Source organism: Malurus melanocephalus, unplaced genomic scaffold (assembly GCF_030028575.1).
Source record: "Malurus melanocephalus ecotype Western Australia unplaced genomic scaffold, MMel_1.1 scaffold_15, whole genome shotgun sequence".
In the NCBI taxonomy this organism is placed as follows: domain Eukaryota; kingdom Metazoa; phylum Chordata; class Aves; order Passeriformes; family Maluridae; genus Malurus; species Malurus melanocephalus.
Window position 1 is genome coordinate 4,110,339 of NW_026623247.1, and position 25,006 is coordinate 4,135,344.

At 38.8% G+C, this 25,006-nt stretch overlaps 2 protein-coding genes across 2 annotated transcripts in view; both read right to left on the reverse strand.

Moving 5' to 3' along the window:
- Positions 1–2,232: 2,232 nt before the first annotated feature.
- MINAR2 (membrane integral NOTCH2 associated receptor 2) lies at positions 2,233–11,521 on the reverse strand. Its single transcript, XM_057384514.1, has 3 exons — positions 11,331–11,521; positions 3,215–3,460; positions 2,233–2,412 (listed from the first exon to the last, which is right to left on the reverse strand). The coding sequence occupies exons 1-3, from the start codon at positions 11,493–11,495 to the stop codon at positions 2,233–2,235; spliced, it is 591 nt and encodes a 196-aa protein (XP_057240497.1). The 5' UTR covers positions 11,496–11,521.
- Positions 11,522–16,058: 4,537 nt separating this feature from the next.
- The window catches only part of ADAMTS19 (ADAM metallopeptidase with thrombospondin type 1 motif 19), a 118,687-nt gene continuing 109,739 nt past the window's right edge, over positions 16,059–25,006 (reverse strand). Inside the window, exons 22-23 of the mRNA XM_057385142.1 lie at positions 19,235–19,412; positions 16,059–17,282 (exon numbers count right to left, since the gene is read on the reverse strand). Of these exons, the coding sequence (XP_057241125.1) occupies positions 17,131–17,282; positions 19,235–19,412 (330 nt within the window). The 3' untranslated portion in view covers positions 16,059–17,130. The remainder of the gene's footprint in view (positions 17,283–19,234; positions 19,413–25,006) is intronic.

The window sequence follows — 25,006 nt, forward strand, 5'->3', positions numbered from 1 at the left end:
CCGTTGCCGTTGCCGTTCCCGTTCCCGTTCCCATTCCCGCTGCCGTTGCCGTTGCCGTTCCCGTCCCCGTTCCCGTTCCCGTCCCCGTTCCCGTCCCCGTTCCCGTTCCCGTTCCCGTTCCCGTCCCGTCCGCAGGCTGCGCAGATTCCCGGGAAGGCTCGGGGGGATCCGTCCGCCCGCCGCGCTCCGCCGCGAGGGGTCACCAAAGGAACCCGCATCGCCGCGGCGCCACAGGAGCGGAAAAAAATAAAAAATCAAATGGCCCTTCCCCCACCGTAAAATTAAAAAAAAAAAAAAAGTCCAAACCGGCATCTTCGCTCCTGACACGTTTTCCCTCTTCGCTGTCTCTCCGCTAGGTGACAGCAGTGAAATCGCACTGAAACAGCCCGTAGCGGACTTGTGGAGAAAACGGCTTTATCCTTTCAGCTAAGCCCTCACAGAGTAATGCAGTTGAGAAATTCACATTATTGGCTGTTTTCCTGGAAATTACAGAGCCCTTTGCTTTTAGGCTTCCCGCCTGCAGGCCTCAATAATTTACAAAAGTAAAAAAAGTCTCTGCATTGTATGCAATGCACTTACAGCAAATGTACTTGGGCTGGAAAAAAGTCAAGTATTGTTGGTTTAATGTGAGTAGTTACTTCATAATGTCAGCTATTAGTCTTGTAAAATACTCCCAAGTTCTTACTTTCATAAACTGGATGGGCCTGATCTTTCAGACAAGATCCCCCATCTACACTGAAACTGTAGTAAGGCAGGAGMTAGATTTCCCTTGTATACTTACAACAATGTCCAATTTTGTAACAGGGGTAGAATTATGCATTTAAATGCTGCTGTTCTTTTGCTGTTGTCTGCATAGATTAAAGCAGTCAGATTTTTTAGATTGAATCTTCAATTCAGTTATGGTACAAGTTTGACTAGGGTCCAAGTAGTTACAGCACACACAAAGATCAATCATGGACCAGATGAGAAGGAAGGAATGAAATACACTTGTCTCAACACAAATTCATCTTGATATGAGTTACAGCACTGTAAACCTGCTGTAAGCAGGGCACATTCAAGAATTCAGAGGGAACAGTACAAGTCTTCTACCTTAGTTCCATGCCTGATTAATCCAAAGTGTGTTTTGTGGGACAAGTACAGCCAGTATAATCTCAGCTTTCCAACATCTCTGCATCTGTGAGAGTCTCTGGTGTAAGGGAAATCCCTATGTCAATAGTGTTTGTAGCTTRTTATACAGGTAATACAGAGCTCTAAAGGGTTTGCAGCACTTAGAGTATTTTTTCAGAAAGGAAAAAATTATTTGAAGTTCTTCTCTCCCTGTTCAGTCACTTCTTTTTTTCTGTCATTTTATCACATRTTTTCATTCTCCTGAATTATTCTGAGGTGTATTAACTTAACTGTCTGTGTGCTCTTAATGTATCATTTTGTAGTTTTACTTTACAAAGTTCCTTTTTCACAGCCTAGTTTTATAACCTCRATATTTTTAAGATGTATTCATTCCAGTTTATACTCTAGCACTCCACGGATTTTGTCCCCCAAAAATATACTGTCACTCCATCTTTTGAGATGACAGAAAAGCTACATGTTAAAGGAAGGTGACMGTGATGGAGGAACTTTGTCACAGTCTCAGGGAATTTTTTTTTATAGAAACACAGTGATTTGTTTTCTGTTTTTCTTCTCTGAAAAAGTGTAAGAAAACATTTATGCATTTGGCCTGGTTTTTGCTAAGTGCTGCATCATGGCAGCAATGCATTCAGTCACCAAGGAATATGTTCATTTTTTGTTTATGATATTTTGTTTTATGATATATTTTTGATATCTTGAATGATGCTTTATAATGCTTTTCTATATTCTAAAAATAGCTATCAGAAAAAGACAAAGAGGATGGTAGGTGTTTATTAGAACAAATAGTCAGCTKGTTGTCTGTACTCACTATATGTAACATATCCCCATACTGACTCAAATCACTAGCCCAAAGAAGGCACTAAAAAAATAGAGTATAGTTTCCTTTGTAAATTACACCTGTAAAGAGATATTCAGTAATGCTCAGGGTATTTTTCTCTTTTCAGGATCAATTCCTTATGCTGTATAGAAATGTTTTGAAGTAGTGATGTCAAAAGAATCATTTTTGTGAAAAAAAAAAAAAAAAAAAAAAAAAAGAATTAAAATAGAACCAGAGAAGGGAAAAGTTTAATAAAAATATTTATTTAAAAAAATCATAATTTGGCTATGCTAAGTCAGCAAGACACTGAGCGTGATTACAGTAACTAGGATGCAAACAGCTAGTACCATAAGCAGGGTGATTCGGCAATATTTGGAATGCTTTTTTTCTCTCTCCTTCTTTTTTAACAAGGTATCATACCCAGGAGTATAAATATCCCCCATCCAGAACTTTAGATCATTAGGATTTTCCTAGAAGAAAAATCAAAAAATTAAATCAGTTTCTCTCTTTGACACACAAAGTCATTAGAACATACCCAGAAGTATTTTGGCTGTCATCAAGTACTGATTAATGAATTTAAGAGATCACAACACACATGCAAGACACTTTTACTTGAATGTAGGTTGTGCTACTTTCCAGATGCTGCAAATGTTCCACTGGGTAAAATTAAAACCACACTTTTCATCCAGGAACCAAAAGTAGGACACCAGACATTGCAATGTGTTTAAAAACCTAGAACAAACCATGTTGTCTTCTCAAAAAGAGATGTCATTTTAAAAACACAGCTCTGACTCTCTTTTCAAAAAATGGAACAGCAGAACAAAAAAAGCTTATAAACGTAATCTTAAAAGTGATTTGTRCCAGCTCACAGAGGCACAATCCTATGTAATGTGGATGAGGCTGAGAAAAAAAAASTAATTTGATAATGGAATTCTGCTATGAACAGTTATTAAAGGGTCTATATAAGGTTTAAGTTCCACATTTATMGCTCTTCCCGATGTAAACAGGGAAGCTGAGTTGTACTGTGTTGTGGTTTAAGACTTTCTCTAGTCAGAGGTCATGCACGATAAAATTTAAATTCCTGGAGTCTCACCAGATTTGTAGACTTCCCTTCCTGATTAGAGTCGTGTTAGCATCATGTCTGTACCAGAAAACACATATTTACTTCTGAAATGCCACCCAGAGGTCCAAGCAGGCTGCACAGCGGTTTGTGCATGCTCCACACAGCTCACAGCAATTCACTCGCTCAAACTCAGTACAAGAGCACATTACCTTTATGTGGCTGGCCAAGTTGGAGTGCAGTGACTGTCTGTCGTAGTCTTGCACAGTCCAGGAAGGGCTCTTTTGCTTCTCCTCCCAGTCATCCTCCATGTGGATATCACTATACAATGGGTTGCTCTTGATTGTGGATTTCAGGGTGATGGGTGTAATGTGTTTCCCCAGAGATTTGTCTATTATTTCTTGACTGACCGTGTTCAAGTCTAAGCCTGGCAGCTCAGTGGGAGTTCTCTTTTCTCTCTGTAAGACACAAGYTAGATCAGAACGTGGCTTTCATTTGCATTACCCATGATACAGGCCCCCTTCCAGTATTATCACTTGTAATGCAACAGAATAATTTTAAAACTACACGTGCAACCATTTTTAACCTTCTGGCAAACTTCTACAGTGCAGTGAGGGAGTCTGCTCACTCTGGACTGATTTCTTCCTTCTGGGGACAGCAGGTGGGTACAATCTGAACATTAGGTTCTTTTGCAAATGTGAACTGACATTGCAATGCCTGCTGGAAGAAAGCCTCTGCTTTTGCAGAACAGTGCTATGGAGAACTGCCATGGATGTGTGATGCAGAAGCAAAGACGCAAGGACAAAGCTTGGCGTGTAAATGACAACCTCAACTGGAAATGCATCTCTGATAGCAGGGGTGCGACTCACAGTTCTGTTCCCGCTGTTGAATGCTAGACTTGTGTCAGGATGTCAAAGGTGCTCTTCATTCAACTGAAGGCACTGTCAGAACTCACAGGTAATTAAATATCTGAGCAGTCTCCCAATAACAAAAGCTGTTAATTAAGATATTTTAGAACATATGGGTGCCAAGGGAGGAGGATGATGAACGACCCTGGTTGGATCATATTTTTTAAGAAACCAGAAGCTGCCTCTTAAAATAGCCCTAAGGGACCATTCAGGGGTGTATAAAATTGTATTTACCACATTTTTCAATCTGTAATTGCGTGGAGGAAACAATCAGATTCTCTAAATCAAGCTGCTCAATATTTTGTTTCATCACAAGCTTCCATCCCCGAGACTTTCAATTAGCCTGTCACTGACCTGTGGTTCCATGSTGTGTCAGCTGCCTGAGAGACCTGCTTCATGCAGAGCCCTTATCTTATGCTAACACCTCTCCCATATCTCAGGGCTCTTAGAACTGACACAGAGCAAATTCATCCTTCCTCATTACCAAACACTGCTTCCCCACTACTACATTTGTCCTTAGGAACCTTGTGTCGAGTCAAGGGCGGCCTTGGCCTGAGCCAGTGGTCCTGTGGCAGGTATGCTGGGAGGGAGAAATCCTGTCTCACTCTCAGAAATCACAAATGTGTGGGCAGCACCTGCTGCAAGACACACATAAGGTCAAGTGCACAAAATAAACAGCCAATAGAGAAGCTGCATCCTGAGAAACACACTTCCCTAGAAGGATGACTTGACCTGAATTTTTCACTTTTACTAAGATTTCCAGCTGTTAAGGAGCAGGCTGGATGGACTTCAGCTGAAAAAGGATGAGGGATATGCCCTGCTTCTCCTTCCACCTTTCTGGTGAGAGTTCAGGGAATCTAACCTCCTGCAGACTGGCTTTGGGAGCTGCTTGGATGCCTCATCAAGACTGTAAAGGTCCCTAAGATGATAGCAAACTGTTGGCTTCTTCTGCTTGAGTAATTTTCTATCTACTTAGTGGGCTGGTGAATCCACTTTCAGTGGGAGTCAGCTGCTGCATGTTGTCACCTCCTTCATGACTGCAGTGTCTGTGTACATGCACAGGCACGGGTACATAGGTCTGGGGCAGGCAGGTGTAGAAGGAAGTGTGAGGAGTCATTTCCTTCAGAAAGTGAAGTTGGAGAAGAGAAAACGACAGACTCAGTCTGAGAAAGCATCATGCTGGCATTCCTATCACTAAACCCAGCAGAAKTGACTAAGCATGTCTCCCATCAATAATTGCCATCAGTACGTGGGTGGAGCCCCCGTGACCTCCCGTCCTTCTGTTAGTTCATAATTTCCACATGTCATTCCTTAGCCCTCACACATCCCCTGACAATATTGCTCTTTGCATTGCAGTCACAGCTGGCACTGAGGCCCTCTGGGCTTCACTGGCCAGATTTCAGCTGAGCTGGTGTTTTTAACTGCCTTTTCTTTCTGACTGCATTTTATTTACTTTATTTCTTATTTAAGATTTGTCATTGACCTTAATGATTCTTCCCTCGGGCTTGCTAGATAGTTGAACTTGGAGAACATTTTGTTGAAGAATGCGAACTGTCTCACCAGGGGATGATTGGTCTCCCTAGGCTAAAACATTGTGAAAAGAATGTGACTTGACAGTAATTTCTAAAGATGTTTTAAATAAAATTCTCCAAAACTTGGAATAGATGGCATGATGAAAAAAATTAGTTCAAAAAAAAGAGTGCTTTGTGGCAAAACTTTTTTCTCCTACTGTCTGCAGGACCTTTCTTTTCATGGGCTTGAGGAGAGTGTGGTAGCTTGGAGCAGATGTAGAGAGGGAATAGACTGGGAGGGGCAACTGGGTTTTACCGTGAGAACTGGACTGGAATTTAGGGTCGGATATAGTTTGCAGAAAATTTTGAGAACAGACATTGAAGTGACAAACTATTTGGGAGAATGTACTTGAGCACAGCTCATTATGCTTGATTATAAAATTTCTGCAGTAGATACGTCCAGTATCCAGACCATTTAGGGAAAAGGAAGGACAGAAGCCAGAATCACCAAAAGCAAACCCCAAAATTTTTAGGTCTAAACATTTGCATTACTAGGAGCAGAGAAACCATAGATTAGATAATAAAAATATGCTTGCTAGTATTACTTCTTGCAAAAAGTAATCTTTTTTTTCTTTTCAGATTTAAAACACATCCCAACCATTGTCACAGACTCTGATTCATGAAGCAAGTGTCCAAAGAAAGAGGAAGGTATTGTAAATTTAGGTAGCCATATCYGTTACAGAATTTATACAATATACACTGAATCTAAGAAGACAGAGTGGATGAGGGTGGAACAGAGCAAACCAGAGACAATTTATGTTAGTATTCACTGAACAGAAGGAGGGAACAGTAAATATGAAGAACACTGAGAAACTGTAGATTAAATGTATTTGTGAAATATGAAATACTTMTTTAACAAAATGAAGAATGTTCAACTCTACAAACACATAACTGTGTGATCTACATATAGATCATGAGCAAGGAAAGTGTTATGGTTTATAACTCATGTTTCACGGAGGGTGGTTTGGCCCTTGTTGACAGACCCAGAGAGCTGCCAGGTACAAAACTAGGATTCCGTGAAAAATATACTGTCATTCCATCTTTTGGGATGACAGAAAAGCTACATGTTAAAGGAAGGTGACAGTGATGGAGGAACTTTGTCACAGTCTCAGGGAAATTTTTTGGATAGAAAGTCAATGATCTCTTTTCTGTTTTTCTTCTCTGAGAAAGTGTAAGAAAACATTTATGCATTTGGCCTGGCTTTTTGCTAAGTGCAGAGATGATCTGCAGAGAGTCAATGCTAGTTGCATAACTGAATCAGCATGTGCCTAGTACATGTTTTTTTCTTGCTGATTATTTCATAATGCAAATTATGAATACCTTACAGTACACATACTGAAAYCATAATTTAATGTTTATTACTAGGAAACATTTTTATCTCTTTTTAATCTTCATCTTTCTACTCCCACTGCTGTTGTTGCTGATAGTACTGAAACAATCCAAGAGTCTAACCATTTTTTTTGTCAGCCTATGATATGAAACATCACCCACCAAAATTAGGACATTAACAGTTAATGTTAGACCTCAGTTTCAAGCCCATCTACCTAAAGAAGAGAACAAAGAGGCACTTAAACAATTAGGGAACTTTACTTCTTGGAATTCAAGTTTTTCTTTCTTTCCCTCCCAAAGAGAATCAGCTCCTATGTTCCCATGACCAGCCCCAGCCTCCTGCTGATACTGGAAAAGATGCTCAATGGAAGTAAGAAATGCTGTTGATGGACAGCAACACCTAGAAATTTTAACCAAGGCAGTCTTTAAAAAACTTACAGCCACGACATACTACAGGATTTATTTGGCAACAGCCTCCTCAATCCTAATGGAAGTGAGTAGCAGGATGGTAATTATTTTTATAGTAGTTTGTTTAATATTATAGCCCTCTGTTGTTCAAAAGCCTTGTAATRCATCATGGAGGACCCTCCTTGCACTCAGAAGGGCATTTTTCTGATGAAGAGAACTATTTTGAAGGTAGACAAAAGATCTGATGGACATAAAACTGCTAGGTGTAGCCAAGAATACTTGCAATAGTATTAGTGTATTAGCTGTATAGGTATTGTTAGACATTTAGAAAATAAAAAAGCTCACCATTGCAATGAATATTAGCACTTGATAGTTTCTTCAACAAATCACATCTCATTTGAAAATGATATGGAAAAGCAATTGGAAAGGCAAAGATTGAAAATGTTCCATAAGGAGATATGAAAGACAGTAGGGCAGACAGCTCACATCAAGGATTTCTGAGAAATTTGAGTAGGTTTAGAGGGGGCAAGATGATGAACATGATCAGAGGGCTGAAGCACCTCTCTTATGAAGACAGGTTGAATGGCTGTCCAGCATGGAGAAGAGAAGGCTACGCAGAGACCTTATAGCAGCTTTTGGTACACACATGTCTGGCAAGAAAGCTAAAGAGAGAATTTTTACAAGTATAGGACAAGGCAAATGTCTTTAAACTGAGAGAGGGCAGGTTTATATTTGTTGTAAGGGAGAAATCCTTTCCTGTGAGGATGATGAGACAGTGGAGAAGTTGTGGATACCCCACCCCGGCACACCTGGCAGTGTTCAAAGCCAGGCTGATTGGGGCTTTGAAGACACCTGCTCTAGTGGAAGATGTCTCTACCCATGGCAGGGAAGTTGGAACTAGATGACCCTTAATGTCTCTTCCAATTCAAACCTTTCTATGATGGTATGATTCTACAAATTAAAATTTTCTGAAGGAAGGAAATGAAGGCAATCTGGATTGCTTGTTGGAGACATTAAGGCAGTCTCAGGTACTGCAAAACTCTAAACCCACCTGACACAGATAGAACATGTCAGCCAAAGTGGCAGGGATATTTAGAGAAAAGTAAAAATTCATATGGACTATTTTAACTGCATCATTGAGACTATTTCTCGTAATGAACTGTTTAGTTAAAAAACGTGTTTTATCTGTCACTGGTAATGGAGTTCTGCAGGGTTGTGAGTGCATTATATAAAAACTTTTGTACAGTCTCAGACCAAAGCTCCTGCCAACCTTGCAGCTGGCTCTTATTGTGGCCAGTTGCAGATGTCTAGGGAAGTTTAAGGGAGGGTGGAAATAYGTAATGCACGTATGAGCCAGGGGACAAAGAAGTGACTCTAACCTGGCACCTAACTTAAGATTTTTAAAAAACCCTCTTGTCCTGGTATGCTGAGAAACAAGCAAAGACAGGACACAGGCGTTAACCCATATATAAGGCCAAAAAAGCATCATGCCAAGAAGTAGCATGCTGCTAAGACAAAATTCTCTCTGCTGTCTTCCAAAAATAGGGGGGAAAGGGAAATACAAACAAGAAAGAGAAGTCTGAGAACTGCAGAAAATTACCAGGTTGACTACAGGGGAGACGTGCATGAGAAACACATACTTGATTGATCATTTGGTGTGTGCTGGGCATTAAAACATATTGTAGGGCAGAGATTCCAGCAGGACTGGAAATTTTCAGGGTGAGTAGAATGCAGTCAGCAGTGATCCATTTGCAGGAGAACGTCTGTGCTTTTTATGCTGCTTTTCACAAGCAAGGGCCAAAATTCCTGGACTGCTTTATGATTTGTTTTAGTCAAAGTAGATGATGAAAGTACATGCTAAGTGGGGAGATGTTTAGTTTGCCTGATACCAAAGAGGAAAGTGAGGAGAAAGAGCAGCAGCTTTTTGTCATTACATGACGCTGCCTCTTACAATGGAAACAAATTTTAAAACTTATAGGTGGAGAAAACACGTAAGCACTTAAGTGTATTTGAATATAAGTGATCTAATAATAAAGGTCTGGAAGAGACCACGAACACACAACTGAGCAGTCACTTTGCATAGAGAGAACTTGTAAAGAGGGATTTTAGGCTACTCTCAAGGTGTAATGACTTCAGGAATCTTTAGATCATGCACATATGTTCTGAAACTAATTCTTTCTCTCCGTTCACCCTCCTTTTCCCGTTTCTGAATTAACTAACCCTTAGCCCCATTATCTCTCATCTTCAAGCGAAATATGCTATTCCTGCACCATTAGTTCTCCACTGTGCCATCGTGTTTCTTCTACTGTCTGGAACTCATCAGTACATTTCCCTGTATTTGATTGTCAGCAAAAGGGGAGAAAGAAGACGAGCTCTAAAGAGAGAGAGAATGGCACAACGAATTTTACCTGGACAGCTTRAAATCATTAATGACTACACTTAAAAGTATAAACTGTGTCCTGGGTTTAACACTTATAAAATAGACCACAATGCAAACTCCATTTTTGGAGACACGATGAGTACAGACATTTCCTTTGAAATATCCATCCCGGGGCTGGGACGCGGAGTTCCAGGAAACCTTCTTGCTGGTGGCGAAGAGCAGAGCACAAGTCAAAAAGCACAGGGCTCCCCACACGTTTTTAATCCTCCCGCAGCTCTGCAGCCCTGGCTCGGTGACAGCGCGTCCTCATTGACAACAATGGGGAGAGGGATCCCTGCTGCGGAGGAGGCTCTGTGTGTGGCTGCCTCCCTCCTGCACAAAAGAGGGGCTTGGGTGGGGGAGGGGGAGCCAGGCCAGCATTACACCATCCCCTATTGTTTGGGATGCTCCAGGCTCCGTCCCTTGGTTAGGGCTGTTCGCATGGGAGGCTACGGGCGACCGTGTGCTCCCCGCCCCAGCTCCCCTTGGGGAGCCGCCAGCAAAGATTATACAACACGAGCAGAGGCTGGAGGCATGGAGTAGGCAGAGGGAAGGGTGTCTGGGGTAGGGAAAAAGCCAGGGAAAGTAAAGGGGAGCATGGAAACGGGTGTCGCGGCGGGAAGGACATTTGCTGTTGGACGGGGACTGGAATGGAACCTGGGAGGGAAAAAAGGGGTTTAGAGAGCTTATGGGGAGAAATGTCTGAAAAGGGAGAAGCACAACAGGAAGTGGCTGTGGGAGACTTTCAGCATCGTTCTCCTCCCTTCCCCCAGGTTCAAGCTTTTTTGGCTCTTACTTTTCATTCCCCTGGGGAATTGCACCCCCAACCCCAAGGATCCTGAGAATGTAGACCCTTCTCCATCACCCCCTCACCCCTAACCACTTATGTGTGTCTCCATCCCTTGACAAGAACCAGACCTTGGAGCTTTTGCTCGTGCTAGGGGTGGGGAAAGGCGAGGGGCTCCCCGGGCAGCAGGGAAGGAGCGCTGTGGAGCAGCAAGTGGGGCCCAGAGGGGTGTGAGTTGATGCAGCTGTACTGCTGCTGATCCAGACATGAACTCCTCCGCCAGCTCCAGGGCCTCTGCTAGGCAGTGCACATTTACATTTTTACCAAGAAACTGCTGCTACCTCCATATAATAACCTGGATTAATGCAGTCAGCGTGTTTCACTGCTTTCAGCAGCTTTTCTTTCAGTAAAACAGGAATGCCGAAGTTGAATGAGAAAAGAAAAAAGGAGAATAAAAAGGAAGTTATGGTTAGCTATGTAGATATATATGTTTGTAGCAAGAATGTCTAATGTCCCTCTTATGTGCCTTTTCATCAAGTTTAAGGGACATGACCCGACTTTCAGTTTTAAATCTGGGGCTTTTCTTACTTCTGCAGAGAGCACRTTCCATGTACCCTTTAGTGCAATTAATTGACTTCAGTAAACTTTCTGGAAAACTATGAAAATGTTATAAAGAGCAATAGAAAGCCTGAAATAAAGTCAGTGGACCCCCCTGAAGAGAGTAGCTTATCTCATGGACATCCTCATTGATGTCAACGGGAAAATGTTTAGGAATATTAATGATGCAGATTAAGAGATACACGAAGCTGAAACTACAGCTGATGTTTCACTGCCATGTAATTTGTCTCCTGATCCTTAAAACAAGAGAGAAAAATCAGGAAAATGCCAGCCTCTTTTAGACCTTACCTGTGAATAGATCCTGTTGTGCCACCGCTGCACTCCAGGTAAAGCTGCTTCTGGGAATTTTGCCCAGCTGGCTGGTAGAAAGGCAGAGTTTTTCACTAAAGTTTTTACCTCCAGTTGCAGAAATTTATCGGGATGATTGTTGTTTGGCAAAACGGAGAGGTCCATGTTTCTGTGCTGTGGAGTAATAATGAAAACAGCCCCAGCTTCTGCTTCCTGGCTGTGCATGCTCTTTCTATTATTAATGACGTGAAGAGGGATACGACAGTTTCCTGAAACTGTATCTGACCCCTGTTTGGTATCAGGCTCACTTATATCATCTACCAATGATAAAAGATTGCTTAGAAGTGGCAGAGCAGACAGGACAAGTTTCTGTAAGTGCCTAGCTTAAGTTTTCAGGTTCAAGGTCTATTTTGATAGATACATATGTGCTCATTAAAACTGAGTACCAGTGAGTAGATGCATGAGACACTTAAATGCATACCAGCACTTCCTCAAGTTATCTGCCAAAAATGTCAAGCCTACAATACTTCAAAGGAAGATTTTTTTTCYCCCCCAGAAAATTAAAAGCAGCTTCCAGTCCACAGCAAGTCCTCCTTTTCTGCAGCAGTACCAAGAGGCTCCATTGTGCTATGTGGGTTGGTACCATTAGCCATGACAGCTATGACATGCACTTTTTTTAGGGTCAGGGATTTCTTTCACAGTAAATTCTTCTTGACCCTGGGAAATACTAGATTGTTTCAAGTAATTGATTACAGAAGTTTTCAGGGAATTGATTCTGCTCCCATTCAAGTGAGTGGAAAAACTCACTGTTAGTGACTTGAATGGTGTAGTCTCAGTCCCATCACTTTTATTACTTTGAGATTTGATACTTTCATTATCATTTTGTGAGCCTCAAGTCCTTTTGACTTGCAGCTAATGAAATTACCCTTCTCATTATGGCTTCTACATAAAACTAGCAAAAGTATCCTCCTCATTTTCAACCTTTTAAAAAAATATATTTTTCTAGGATATGTTTCATTTTGATGACAGTGCCACAGAGGATAAGCTTTTGAAAGTTCATTGCTTGAAATCCAGGAAAACCTATTTTGAATCAAAATTTTGCTAAGAATTAGGGCATCACAAAAGAATTACCCTGTACTTAGACCACAGAATCAAACCAATCTATTTACTATACCAAAACCAGCTGAAATCTAAAAATTAAATAAAACAGGAGAACATTTTTTAAATCCTAGAGTAATAAATTAATACCTGGATATACATATTAGTTAAACCCATTATTTACTGAGAGAGATTATTTTTACTTGCATGTATTTATTGGAGATTATTTTGCAGTGTGTCTGTTTAAAATTATTAATCTGGTACCTTTCTAGTAGATGCTCAAACAAGAACTTGTGAGCAGCCACGGAGGAGACACTGATTGCATTTCTGAGTGGATGACCATGCTTTTGGGGAAACTGCTGCTTCATTTACAGCTATGTCTCCCCAGTCTAATTAAACCCTGGAACATTAATACACATTTCCAGTATACCCTAGGGGAATACCAGGAAGCTGCTCTTTTAGACTAACCATGACACACAGCTCACACATTTTCCCTGTGCAGAACTAAGACAGTGGTCATTTGTGTTCTAAATAGGTGGGTATATACATGAATCTTTAAACTTACTTAGACTTTCCATGTCGTGAAACACAGTGTTTTTCTGTGCTACTGAAGCATACAGTGTCCTGAGTGCCTGTGTGAATTTACATATTAGCACTACTTTATTAGACATAAGAGTRCAAAAGATATCTCACTAGGTCAGATCTCTCCCAATCCCAGCATCTATCACTCTGCTTCTAAAGGGTAAGAACAGATGCTATTTAGGGAGACAGTGTGCACCTGGCTGTTTTCTGCAGTTCATTCTTCCTCTCCCTCAGAAGCCACACATCTTTTTTTGTGTGCTGACGTATCTCTCAGGCCTTTTAATATCTATTTATAAATTTGCCGTCCATAAAGTTGTCTAACTGCTTTTCAGTTATTCTGATAGTACCTCCTCCAGAAGCAAGCTTCAAAACCTGAAGACCAAGTGCCTAAATCGCTTACTTTTATCAACCTTTTAAATTAATTTCCATACTAGTCATATAAAGGATGCCCTCTTTGCAGTACTGCAGGGTTTTAAGAAGGGCTCTCCATGCAGCTTATCCATCACCTTCAGCATTTTTTAAACTATGATTATCTCAGTCTCTTCCTTTTCTATCTGAATTATCAACTTTTAAAATCTCATCTTGCAAGCCATCTTGCTCATTTATTTTCTATTTTCCATGTGTTACACTGTAATTCCACTACATTGCTCATGAGAACACAGCCACCATAAATGAGTGCAATGCTCATGTTGTGGTTACACCAGTTCCAAAAATGGGAAAAGCTACATCTTCTCTTCTGACAACATGCGTCAGTTTTTGGTGCTTTTATCCCTGCTATTCTCATAGAGCTAGTAACTTCAGCCCACAGTAACAAATGATACCATGATTTCTTCTTCACTCCTGTGATTGCCAGGCAAGTTCAGTATCTCGTAGGAATGGTTCAGGCTATTTTTCATAGCTATAATACTTGACGTTTACCTATATCAAAATTTTTCAGTTAATGTCTTGTCTAAACACTCAGTTTTATGTTTCTTGCCTATTGAGGCAGGAGTTAACCAGAAGAGCTCAATGTCACCTGCAAAGAATGCAGCATACAGTTTTCACCCCTCCTCATGCCATGTATGAAAATGCCAAAAAAAAAATCTATCCCCTGCATCATTACTTAGGGAACCATGTTGCTCACTTCTCTCCCTCCTGAAATAGGACCATTTTACTTCCATYCCCTTAATCATCTTTGAAGCCACAAAGATTGCTCCTGTAGTCCTGTGTGAATGCAGTTTCTTGAATGTCCTGTAACACTGAACTTTGTTGGAGACTTGTGTCCAGCAGATCCTCTTTGCTCAGTTCACAACTGAAGCCACGCTGTCATCCAAGAGCCCACGCTTACCTAGGCATTCAGGGATCTTACTGTTTTTTTTGCTGGCTATTATGRAACCAGAAAAGAAACTCAAGACTCCCTAATCTGCAGGTCAAAGAGATCCCCTTTTCCACAGGCAGCAATTATACTGCAGCGTGCCAGTCCTCTGGCAGAGTAACTGTTTGCGACAGCTTAGGCACCATGGCAAGTGGCTCTGATACCAATTTTGCAGTTTCTACTTTGTTTTGAAGTTGTTCTTCCAGTATTCTCAGGAGACTGGCACCCTAGATACTGTTAGCATCCAACATACTCATTTGCTCTTACTTTCCCGTGTATTATCTTCACCTTGATCCAGCTTCTCTGACATCTCTGCTATAAGGAATGCACAAGGTATGAGAAGCCCTGCAACATTTCAACAGAAAAGGCCGACACAAGTAATTCAATGAACTTCCCTTTCATAGCTTTATCATTCCTGAGTGTCCCTCTCACACTTGTGTTATCAGACGGGCCCACTGTCTCCCCACCTAGCTTCCTGGTTTTGAYGTATTTCAAGTTAATTTTATATTAGCTTGTGCATCTTTTCTACAGAGCTCTTTACATGCTTTCTGAGTGCTTCTAATTATTTTTTTTTACAATTCATCTGTTAGATTTTAGGGCCTCCATTGGTCTCAGGATGCAGGCAAACTTTTTATTTTTAGTATATTTTCAGAACAGACAAATGGCTCCTTTTCTGTCATGAAGAAAATGAGAATTGAATGGAAAAAAACCCAAACCCAAAATATAATACACTTCTTCCAGAACAAAGCAGCATTTTCCCTTTAGAATATGACAATGCAATTATAATTCAGGTATTTTTTTTTAAAGTTATGAGAAGTGGTAACTACTGTAACTTTTGGTCACTACTGTACTAGCCAGCACATATGTGGGAGGAGGAAGTAAACCTGCTGTGCACCAACCTAGCACAAACCCTGTGTACCATTTAAATCCCACTTAATCCAACAAAAACGAGTCTAAGTGGTATTTAATTAGCAGAGAGGCCTAGTCTAACCCTYTCAGCTAAGAGTGAATTTCACCTTTACATGCCAGCTGAACTTGACTGATTTAACACTCATTTGTTGAAATGTTACTTATTCATCAGGCTGGAAGGAAAAAGTACTAATCCAGAGGGATTGTTGCTGAAGAAGAAAGAACATATAAAAAAAAAAGAGCAACGCTGGACTGTCTATGCCCGCATAAGGCTATGGTTTGCCTGAGCACAGCTGGAAAGGGCTACCTGCTGCCACCCAGGTCTGTGGAAAAGCTCTGCAGGGCGGGCATATTCCTGCCCTCCCCATAGCATGCTGCAGCTCAAGCCACAGCCTGGCCACATTTTCAACTGTTCTTATAACTTTCTGACAAAAGGGCAGTCTGTACTGCTCCTCTGAATGATGATAGAATACATTGAAACAGTAAAAGGACACTGCCTTCAAATTCAGGCAGAAAAAGAAGAGGTATATTTGCTATTTAGACTTGAAACTGCTTTAAAGTGATTCACAACTGCCTCCCCCCAGAATGTTACTCTATTATCAACTTTCCTTACATATCAAGGCTCACAGAGTGACATATCTGCCTGCAGCTGCAGAGTGGTGCTGAAGTCCAGAGGCAGAAGACACTCGTACTGTAGCTGTAATTGCTGCAATACAGGGCTTGATGAATTAATCTACCAGACATGAATACCCAAAAAAAGAAAAACTCAGATAACAAAAGGAGCTTTACTTTTTATTGAAAATGTAAAAATCATGTGAATCATGTACAATATTTTCTCATAAGGAAAATCTTAGCTGTTTCATAATGTTTCACAAAATTGTAAAACATTTAAATTTTATAAAGACTTTTTAGACAAAGATAAAACTGAAGTAGTATTACAAAGCTATTTTCTAAATCATCAACTGAGAACTGAGAATGTTTAACAGACTAATTCATACAAGTGGCAGGAGAAAGGACTCTCCCATTTGTAAATCTACAAAAGGACACACAAAGGTATAGAGGGTCATGGGTTTTTCGTTTCAAAACGTTTAAAATCAAGTGACATGTTAAAACACTACAGACGTGGATTCATAGGATGGTACAACTTCTAGAACTGCATTTGTCTACACTACCTCAAACAGTGCAACAGTGATTCAGTGTAAATCTCTACAGTGTTTCATTGATTTAATACTTGTGTTCAAGTATGTGTCCATGAGAATGATCAAAATCTCTACTTAGATATTTTAATTTTCTTGTTTATAATATGTTATAAGTTACAGTAGAATATCCCCTTCAGTATGTTTCTAAATCAAATGAACTAATTTCACAATACATTCTGTAATAACCTGTTTAATAATGTTAGCTTGTTGACTTCGACATCTGTTGCAAAAAATGTAAGATCATTCTGACTTCCAATGCCAAAATATAATAAAATTATAAAAAGAGTTTTTATTTCCATATACAACAAACTATTCAGCTAAATTAAAATAAATTCAAGGTAACATGACTTTTTTCTTTTTTGCAACAGATGACCTTACTGAAAATAAACATTTAAAATACTAGTTACTATTTTTAAAAAATTCTGATAAATGTATCCAAAAGTGTTCATATAAAAATTAATTATGAAAATGTCAGAAGGTAAAACATGTTGGCTGTCTAACCAAAACCATTAAGGATGTCTGGCAGGCAAAAATAAATTAATTTGATTAAATTATATGTCATCTGATAATATTTGGTCTGAAAAAGCAGGCGTGGATGTGTGTGTGTTTATAAATAATAAGATTGCAAAGAGCTGAGAGCCAGCCAGCCTGACAGAGGTCAACTCCTTTGTTGCATTTTTTGCGCATAAAAGTCCCTGCACGTCTCACAGCATCGCTGATACCACCTCATGTCTTGACAGAGGTTCTTCTCTCTTATCACTCTGCAGTACACCGGCCACTGGTCTCCCAGGCACTTGAATGTTAAAGCAGCTGCGAAATAACATTAAAATCAAAYATACATTACTGCTGCCTTTACTAGTGAAGAATCAGGTAGAAAAAGRGAAAAGATACAGAAAGTGTATTTGGGAAAGAAAAAGGATAATAAATGTGGGTATTTAACAAAAGAAAGTATTCCACTCTTTCTCTTGTGGTCAGCATATTGAACATCAATACTTTTTAAGGCCAATTTTATTTACAAATTGGATTAAGTTGTGTTGAACTTAATTAGTTTAATGTCRTGCAGCTGTCTTCTCATGAGTGAGTGATCTTTTTGCCTTGTTTCACTTATGAAAGCCTCTTATGCAGTTTATCACAGAAGGACTGTGGTAGCAAAGCTGGAACTTTGCACATTTAGTTATACCACCTGTAGTGCATACACAGAATTAAAATGGGAAAACAGTGATAAACAGGGCACAGGAACAAGATATTGTCCAAAACCCATTACAAACACTGAACTCAAAAAAGAAGTCAATCTCAGATTTGAGTAAATCTCCTATTTTAACAGAAGAGAAACTTGTACAAGAGCCGGTGGCACAATCCCAGTCAGCTTTCACTAGCCCTACCCCTAAATCAAAAGATCTCTACTTCATAATATGAATGGAACTGGAGGCCAAAGTTATCAATATATTGAAGAGAAGCATTGCATTATATATTTTGGAGATGTTAGGGTTTCTACTAGATTGTATTCTGACTCTGTTCTGGATGGCATTGACCTGTAGGTTACTAACATTAGTGCTACATCATCCACTCCATGAGGACAACATAGCCTGATTTTTATTTTTATTTTTATTTTGATTTTTGTGCACTTCAATTAGTCTAATTTTAATGAATCTGACACTGTATCTTTTTTTCTGTGAACCTTTCTGATTCACTTTTCTCTGTGACACAAAGCTGCTTATATCTCACCAGAAGAAAAGTGTCAATGATGAGGTGATGGCCTCTTGCTTCTTAAGAGACCAGACAAACAAAGAGAAATAAAGTACAAAGAGGAGGAACCTCAAAACAGTGAAATAGAAGGAGAGGGTCATAATGAACAGCAAACTGAAACAGTGACTGCAACACAGAAATGTTTAAAGGTCAAAATCTTYGAAGAGAAATACCCTTCACTGTCTTAAAGGAAGTATTGCATAAAGTCTGAAATGCTGGACTTCTTTTCCATGAGGGAGTAATCTATTGGACAGGGAGGTTTATCCTAACAAGGGTTCTGGAAAATCAGCTGGAAAGGGTGTGCTGTCTTACAGCAAGCCTTTGAATATTCCTGTCAGGATCAAGATGCAGATGAACTATTAGGGGAACTAATGGTAATCATCATCAACAATGTACTAGGAATTAAGAATTATCAGACCTAACAGGCTCTGTAGTTATCCAATAATGTAATTTCTTTCAGAACAACAGAGAGCTGAGTTCTGCTAGCAGCAGCAAATCTTTTCATTCAAAGTAATTTTCCTAATGTCCTAATACATCGGGAATAGATGTAGTCATTTGAACTAAAGACAAGTGGAAAGACCTGTTCGTATTTGAGGAATAAATAAGGGCCTCCTTGATATCACAAATATCTAGAGGATACASTTTAAAGAATTTTTAAATGGAAACAAAGGCATTTTCTTACTTTAGAAATATTTGATAAAATTGAATGGGTGAATATATATAAAAATATATATGTTTATAGTGTCTTTAATAGAAATATATTTTCACATGGGATGTTTTCTTCCCATGATACCATACAGTCCCATAATAAGGTCCTTCCTTGGATAACAAAACCCTTCTCCTTTCATAGTTACAGTCTCTGATGTACATACTCAAAAACTGAGGCAGGAGGATCASTCTCTGCATAGAATTTAAATCTGGGTATCTCCAGGGCCCTGTTTTTCAACTGGGTTCATCATTCCTGTATGGAGAGGAAGAACTGGAAAGAGATTTGTCATTTTTGAGGTACTGCTTACCTAACCTGGGCGATGTTATTGTGTTAACATTAATTTTCTCATTGCAGGGATGGAGATGACAGGGTCTGTAGGCTGCAGGCTTTTCTGAAGAAAAGCATTCATTGCCATGCCTTCCTGTGATCTTGTGCATGCACTGGATGACTCGAGACTGCATCCCTTTGCCGCAGGTGACAGAGCACTGGAACACACAGAAGATACATTCATTTGGAAAGGTATTTTTGCCTGCAATCATGAAGGTGAAATGCCAGCCCAGGTGAAGTCAGTGGCTGCTTCTTCAGATACTGCATTCCAAGATTTCTGAATTCTATTCAGCCAGCTAAATGAAAATCAATTAAAATAAATAAATAAATAAATCAGCATTATTAAATGAAGGACTCATTCCAGCATCCTATTGCTGCCAAAGTCCATTTTGTAGAGCCTGTGATGAAACTCAAGTACAGCAATAYGCCTGAAGGAAGCAAAGGCCACTCTTTTGTATCTGTATACTATTTACTCTTATTAGAGGTTGAAGTGATGGAAAAAAACCCATTCATARATACTAATGGAGAGAATAATTTTTAATAAAGCCACTGATAAACCACATCAAAAGTTCTTTTTCATGCTGAGCAGAGTGTACACCTCGTCTTTGTATCACATCTTCACGTTTTCACATGTGTCTCACAAATAAAACACACAATGTGAGACATAATGCCTGGCCTTTAATCAATCCTGCCATCTTGCTGCCACAGGGAATGAGGTAAGAAAATAAAACAACAGAGCACTGTAACAATGGTAACACTCTACTTTTATCACAGTAATGTAATATATTAGAGTGRAAATTTGGACAAGGCTATACAGATGCTTACAAAACCTATCCCAAACCAAAAGCAGCAAAACAAAACATGTTTTGCCCTTCTCTGATTTCTTGTGAACAAAATTTCACAGGACATGAATTACTTTTGAGTCCATTGACACGCATTCTATTGCTTTAAATACAAATCTATTAAAAAATTACGTATTGCACTTTTCCCCTACCCACTGATGATTTATCTCAAATACCCAAAAATTTCAACGTTTTAGAGAAACGTAGTATAGAAAACATCTTCAAATACTCTTTAATTTCTTGTACTGAATAATATGAGCTCAGGCTAAAAATTATGAGCTCAGGCTAAAAATTTTGCTACGTAATCCTGAAAACAGTTTTCTAAAAAATTTTAATTAAATAAATGTTCAGAATATATTTCCTTGCAAGACTTCAAGAAGAAGCTGAAAAAAAACTCTGAAATGAGAAAGACAAGGAGAAGGTGCTATAAGAAAAAATGTTTCCCACCCATGATGTCTCAAGATGGAGATTGAGAAGTACAGTTTTCTGCAAAGAATGAATAAACTTTGACTGTAGGAACCACTAAAAAAAAAGTTTTACCCTTTAGTTTTCTTATCTATTTGCTTTTGAGTGACATTTTAAACACTGTTACTTGGAAGAAAGATTTACACATGCTAAATGGGCGATAGAGGGCTTGCACCCCAATATGTACATCAAGAGAAGTGACTCCTATCTTTTGGACTCATAAGACTCCGAGAGAGGTACAGGAGATACATTTGGAGATACATTTAGGATATACCTATTTATGTTTTCACAAAGGGACTGAACTTGTAACCTGAAATCATACACTGGTATTTTATAAAGGTAGCAAGATGACTTGGTTTTGCTTCTATTCTGAGTCAATACAGGACTACATCTTGCTAAATAATTCAGATACAGCCTCCATGAGCCAAGAGAACTGCAGATATTACATGATGAATACATAGTTCTCTATTCAGTATCCACCACATTTTAGCACATAAACAAATGTATCATTTACAGCAGGGAACTCAGTACTTCAGTATTTTCAAAGTACRCTATCAACTTTAAATTTAGTATACTGCTGTAAAATTGCATGAGAAAAGCCTCTCAACAAAACTCAGTTTCKTGAATTCTCTGCCCTTCCTCTGCACAGCTAAAAATAATCTGGGTTCCTGTAACAGCCAACATTAKGCATATGGTCAACATGTAAAATCACACATATACCTACACAAATTTTATCCCCAATAGCAGATGAACATAGATGTTAATTTTGCCATAATTCTTGCCACTTCTTAAATTCCTCTCATTATAATTTCAGAGATAATTATTTTGGAATATTTAAATGAAATTAAAATTGAGATGATGGAATAGCAAAATAAAAAAAAAAAAGGAGGGAGATTAAAACTATGACACAAAAAGAAAACAAATTGAGAAGAAAGGGAAAATGAAGGAGATATGATGAAGCTAGTATGTTGGAGATACCTAATAAGATTAGGATAATCTTTAAATATTATAATGGTGATCTTAATTTAGAGTAATATTGCATGCAGTATTACATTTTTTTCCCCTTCAGTAAAATATATGCATGTTTTTCAACTAAGGTTAGAACTCGTGTAAGCTTGTGGTATTCCTTTTATCAGATGCAGGGAAGGAGAACATGGGCAGGTGCACTGGTACATAAGATCTCCTAAATATAATTTATTTGCCCTTAACCTTTCGTTATCCTAGAGTGAGTAGATGCAGTCCTGCCATCTGGAATACTGGATGGGAGAACAGGATTTGGAAATACTAAGACTTTTGCTAACAAAATGGTTTATCTGCTAATYGATAATGCCAAACAATTCATATCAGCAAGTGCCTTTGTGGAGAACACTCTGGCAGCAGTCACATCTCTACAGCAGATGAGCTCAGGGCTGAAAGTTTGTTGTGACTGCAATGACACAACACGCAACAAACAGGTCAATAAGTGTTCAGGTGCTGCGTTTCTACAGAGAATCTGGGAAGATTTTGGCATTTAAATCTTTATTGGTGAATTAATARCTGATCCTCCACTGGTCTTGGTGAGATATTTCAAGGAGTGTCATGATGCATTACAWTGTAGTTTTCCATCCAAAGATGTAGGGATCTTGCAAGCCATTAATTTTAGCTTGACCTACTTATTAATATCACAACTTTAGACAAACTGCCCTCAAAGGATGATTARATGAAATGCTTCAGTTCATACCTGAAATTCGTGGCAAAACAGGAAATAAAGAAATTCATGCTCCATCTTCTTATCTTTTCACAGAAATGTACTGATTTGTAACAGTGCATTTATTCTTATTTAAAAAAAAAAAAMCTGGGAATTTATAGGTCTTATAAGTTGTCTGGGGAACATTGAAAAGTGGCAGTGCTACCACAGTGATTTGCAATCCAAAACTTTTAAACCCAACCTAGTCAGTACAAAAGTAAAGCAAGATTTTTSCAAATGGCAAGGGTTTTTAGATCAATGAGGGATCAGATAGGTATACTGATGTTCACACAGCAGCAGTAGCAGTGGTACCTAACTGGAAAATTAAGAATTCTACTACTGGAAGACAGAAAACAAGACATGTTTTTACCATGTCTGTATTATCTCATAGTCAAAGTAACATGAAATAGTATGAAACAGGGTCAGGCATTTTGTATGCACTTGCTAGCTACACACAAATCCAGTGAGATTTCTGTCTGTATAAAGTGGTCTTAAACATGATTTATCCTGCAAGCATATCAGCCAACTGCTGTTACAACTGAGACTAGACACTGAATATCGGAGGGTAAAAGTAATTCATAATATTTTTCTTTTTTACCCTGAAAATATATGCATTTGGCCTGACTTCACTAGGAGACACCTCAACTTCTGCAAATCAGAGAGACGGACCTTCAGAGTAACAGCTCGGATATTCATTTTGATACCAATTTTACAGTATATGCATGTGTACATTCTAGCTGAAGCAGACCCTTCCAAAACTGACTCCCAAGCTTGCCTCACCTTTGGATTTCTCTCACTGCAAATATTCAATCTAAGGTAAATACCTTTCACTGGATGTGCAGATGTCACATTTTAGGTGGTGCCTGTGGTATGYAATTGAAGCTGTATAGCTTCTGCATGTTTCTGGACTTTCCATGTTTAAAACTCTAACACAGCTTTCCATTCCAAAGAAATAGAAGACATTTTCACTTTTACATATTAAGCAGTGAATTTAATCAGAAATAAATTTACCTGTCAAAACAGCTTGTATTTTTGATGTGCTCTTATATATATATACTAATATATTTATATAAAATATATACATGTGAATATGTATGTAAAGATTTRCAGAAAATGCCCACTCCAAACCAGTATGCAGCATTTCCATCAACTTAGCAGGCTGCAGGTTAATTTAAACCCGCAGCTTTGAAGAACATATTTCTATAATTCTTCTTGTCATCCTCCCTATCTCTCAAATGTCAGTCTTGCACATGTAAAACTTTGTTTTTGTCAGGGGTCAATTGTATTTGACTTCTCACTACTCAGATGACCTACACGYTAAGGCCATGTAGCTGATTAGCAAAAATTCCCATAGGACAACTATATTTGTAGGTTTAGACTACATGTTCTAATACAGAGCCAGAGGGGGTTTTTATGTGGCTGTTAATCTGTGCATTTTGGACACAGTCCTAAAGGTACTGTAATACCATTCAAGCAGCAAGACATGTAAAACATTYCTATTAAAGATTACAAAAAATTCCTGTGCAAAGACAGTTAGCAACTGTGTTTTTAAACCTTTTTCTTTCTTTCAAAAAAAAAAAAAAATCTAACCACCCTGTTTGAATTCTGTCCTACTTTTGAACTTCTTTTAGATATAATTTCAAGGACAGAAACCTAGGCGTTAAATATAACAATCCTTACACTTGGCATGCACACCCGCTACCCAAGATTCCTTCTTTCTGTTCCCTGCCAAAGATATATATTCTGGAGAGAATACATATTCCCAAGGCCAGCAGCTGAGGAAGTTGCTGTAATGTGTTAGCTGCTTCCAGCTGGCCTGCATGAGAAGTAGGAATTCCTAAATTAAGGGAAAAATTGTCACTGGCAGACAGTAACGGTCAAAATGCATCTTTCTGCCAAGACAACAGGCAATCACTGAAGAGGCTGATACAACCCACAATGAAAAACCCAATCTGTGACAGTACTGACAGAATTTACTTGGACAATTTCTTTTTGAGAATAAGTGGATTGTTCAAGAAAAGGTTTTTACAAGTCTAAGTAGCATTCAAAGCAGAGGCTGACGTGCTTATAAGGAAAGTCAGYGATGAGTTTTACTGGAAATTATTAGCAGAGCATTCCTAATCATTTATGTATAGGTTCATCAGTTCCAGCTTTCAAGCTGTTTCAACCTTTTCATAGAGTGTGAAACAAGAATAGCAAGCGATCAGACTTTAACAGCGGGATTCATATTTGCTGACATGCTTGCAAAATCTTTTTCTATTTTGTCTTTTTATTAAATTTGCTTTTGAAGGCAGGTAGTAGATAAAGTGGTGCATCTTTTTCAGCAGAAGCTTTTTAACTGAGCTTGTCAATATTCTTAAAGACTACCTAAATCAAGCAGAGTCTGCAGATTATTTAAGCCCTTTTTTGTTTTTTTTGTTTTTGTTTTTTTTTTGTTTTGTTTTGTTTTTTTTTTTTTTTTTTTTTTTTTTTTTTTTTTTAATAAAGGCATTGTGAATAGTGTAACAAAAGGAGGGACCAATGGATACAAGCATAAGATGGAGTCTGAGTTCTCACATGCATCATTTCCAGGAAGGTCCTTCTGCCCCTCTCATTTCTGACACACCCAGCACCTCAGTATGCCAAATATAAAATTCAGAACTTGTGCTAAGTTTAGCTAAAAAAAAAATCTCCTGTTGGTCTCTTTTAAGTTTAGCAAGTTTATGTAGTCTTTTTTTTT

Coding starts and splice junctions, on each gene's coding strand:
- MINAR2 (XM_057384514.1), bottom strand. CDS start 11,495: ATGGACCTCTCCGTTTTGCCAAACAACAATCATCCCGATAAATTTCTG. Junction 3,461..11,330: donor ACAACAGGATCTATTCACAG/GTAAGGTCTAAA, acceptor TGTGTCTTACAG/AGAGAAAAGAGAACTCCCAC. Junction 2,413..3,214: donor ACTTGGCCAGCCACATAAAG/GTAATGTGCTCT, acceptor TTTTTCTTCTAG/GAAAATCCTAATGATCTAAA.